Source organism: Palaemon carinicauda, chromosome 22, assembly GCF_036898095.1.
Source record: "Palaemon carinicauda isolate YSFRI2023 chromosome 22, ASM3689809v2, whole genome shotgun sequence".
NCBI lineage: Eukaryota > Metazoa > Arthropoda > Malacostraca > Decapoda > Palaemonidae > Palaemon > Palaemon carinicauda.
The window spans coordinates 90,971,840-90,972,657 of record NC_090746.1 but is presented as its reverse complement, the minus strand read 5'-3'; the positions used below and the strand labels follow the sequence as shown (position 1 = coordinate 90,972,657).

Sequence of the window (818 nt, the reverse complement as noted above, 5' to 3'; positions counted from 1 at the left end):
TAGGCCATTTTAGTACAATAGAATACTTTAGTGTTATCACATAATCCTTAACAGGGAGTTTAATGCCTAGTTGGGGTGAATTAGTGTCGTATTTAACAGCGCTATCTGCTATTCCATTACCATAAACTCAAAAATGGACCGGAATCAAGCATTTTCCATTATTTACCACTTTGAAATAGAAATTTGTTAAGCTCTTTAATTTTTCCTACCATTTGATTTCTCTGTATGGAACCTTCCAGGGATTCCGTGGAATTTCTTAAATCTGAATAAATGATAATTTGAAGATTCCTCCATTCTTCATATGTCTTAACAATGTTGATTATTAGTAAAACTGCTGATAGCTCAGATGTAAACACTGATGTTTCACTAGGTAATGAGAAATGAATAATTAATTGTTTTGTCTGAGGATACTGTAGCACAGATAGCACCCCTCAAAGATTTAGAGCCCTTGTATATATTGCATATTGAGGTTTTTCTTAGAATATGTTCCGAGGCATATTGGCTTTAGTGACTCGAAGTATGATTTGATTTTTTTTCCTTTTCAATAAATGAAAAAGAAGGAGGCATATTGTTATCTTCTTCGTGGTACAAATGGAGGTAAAAGGTTCATCCGAACGTTTGCAGATTGTGATAGCCTATTCGCTCTATATGGGCTTATGATTATCTATAGATACATCTCTTTGGTTGAAGATTTTTCTTTTTTCTTTTTCTTTTTGTAAAATTGCTGGAGAGGATATTCAAAGCACTTTGCATTGTTACGAAATATCGATGTAATAAATAAGGTGGCTAAATAAAAAAAAAATCACATGAGACAAATC

General features: G+C 32.6%; 1 protein-coding gene across 1 annotated transcript in view; it reads left to right on the top strand.

Annotated features, from left to right (window-relative positions):
- Window positions 1–312: 312 nt before the first annotated feature.
- Window positions 313–818, top strand: part of LOC137615965 (dyslexia-associated protein KIAA0319-like protein) — a 169,725-nt gene continuing 169,219 nt past the window's right edge. Inside the window, exon 1 of the mRNA XM_068345648.1 lies at window positions 313–370. Within this exon, the coding sequence (XP_068201749.1) occupies window positions 313–370 (58 nt within the window). The remainder of the gene's footprint in view (window positions 371–818) is intronic.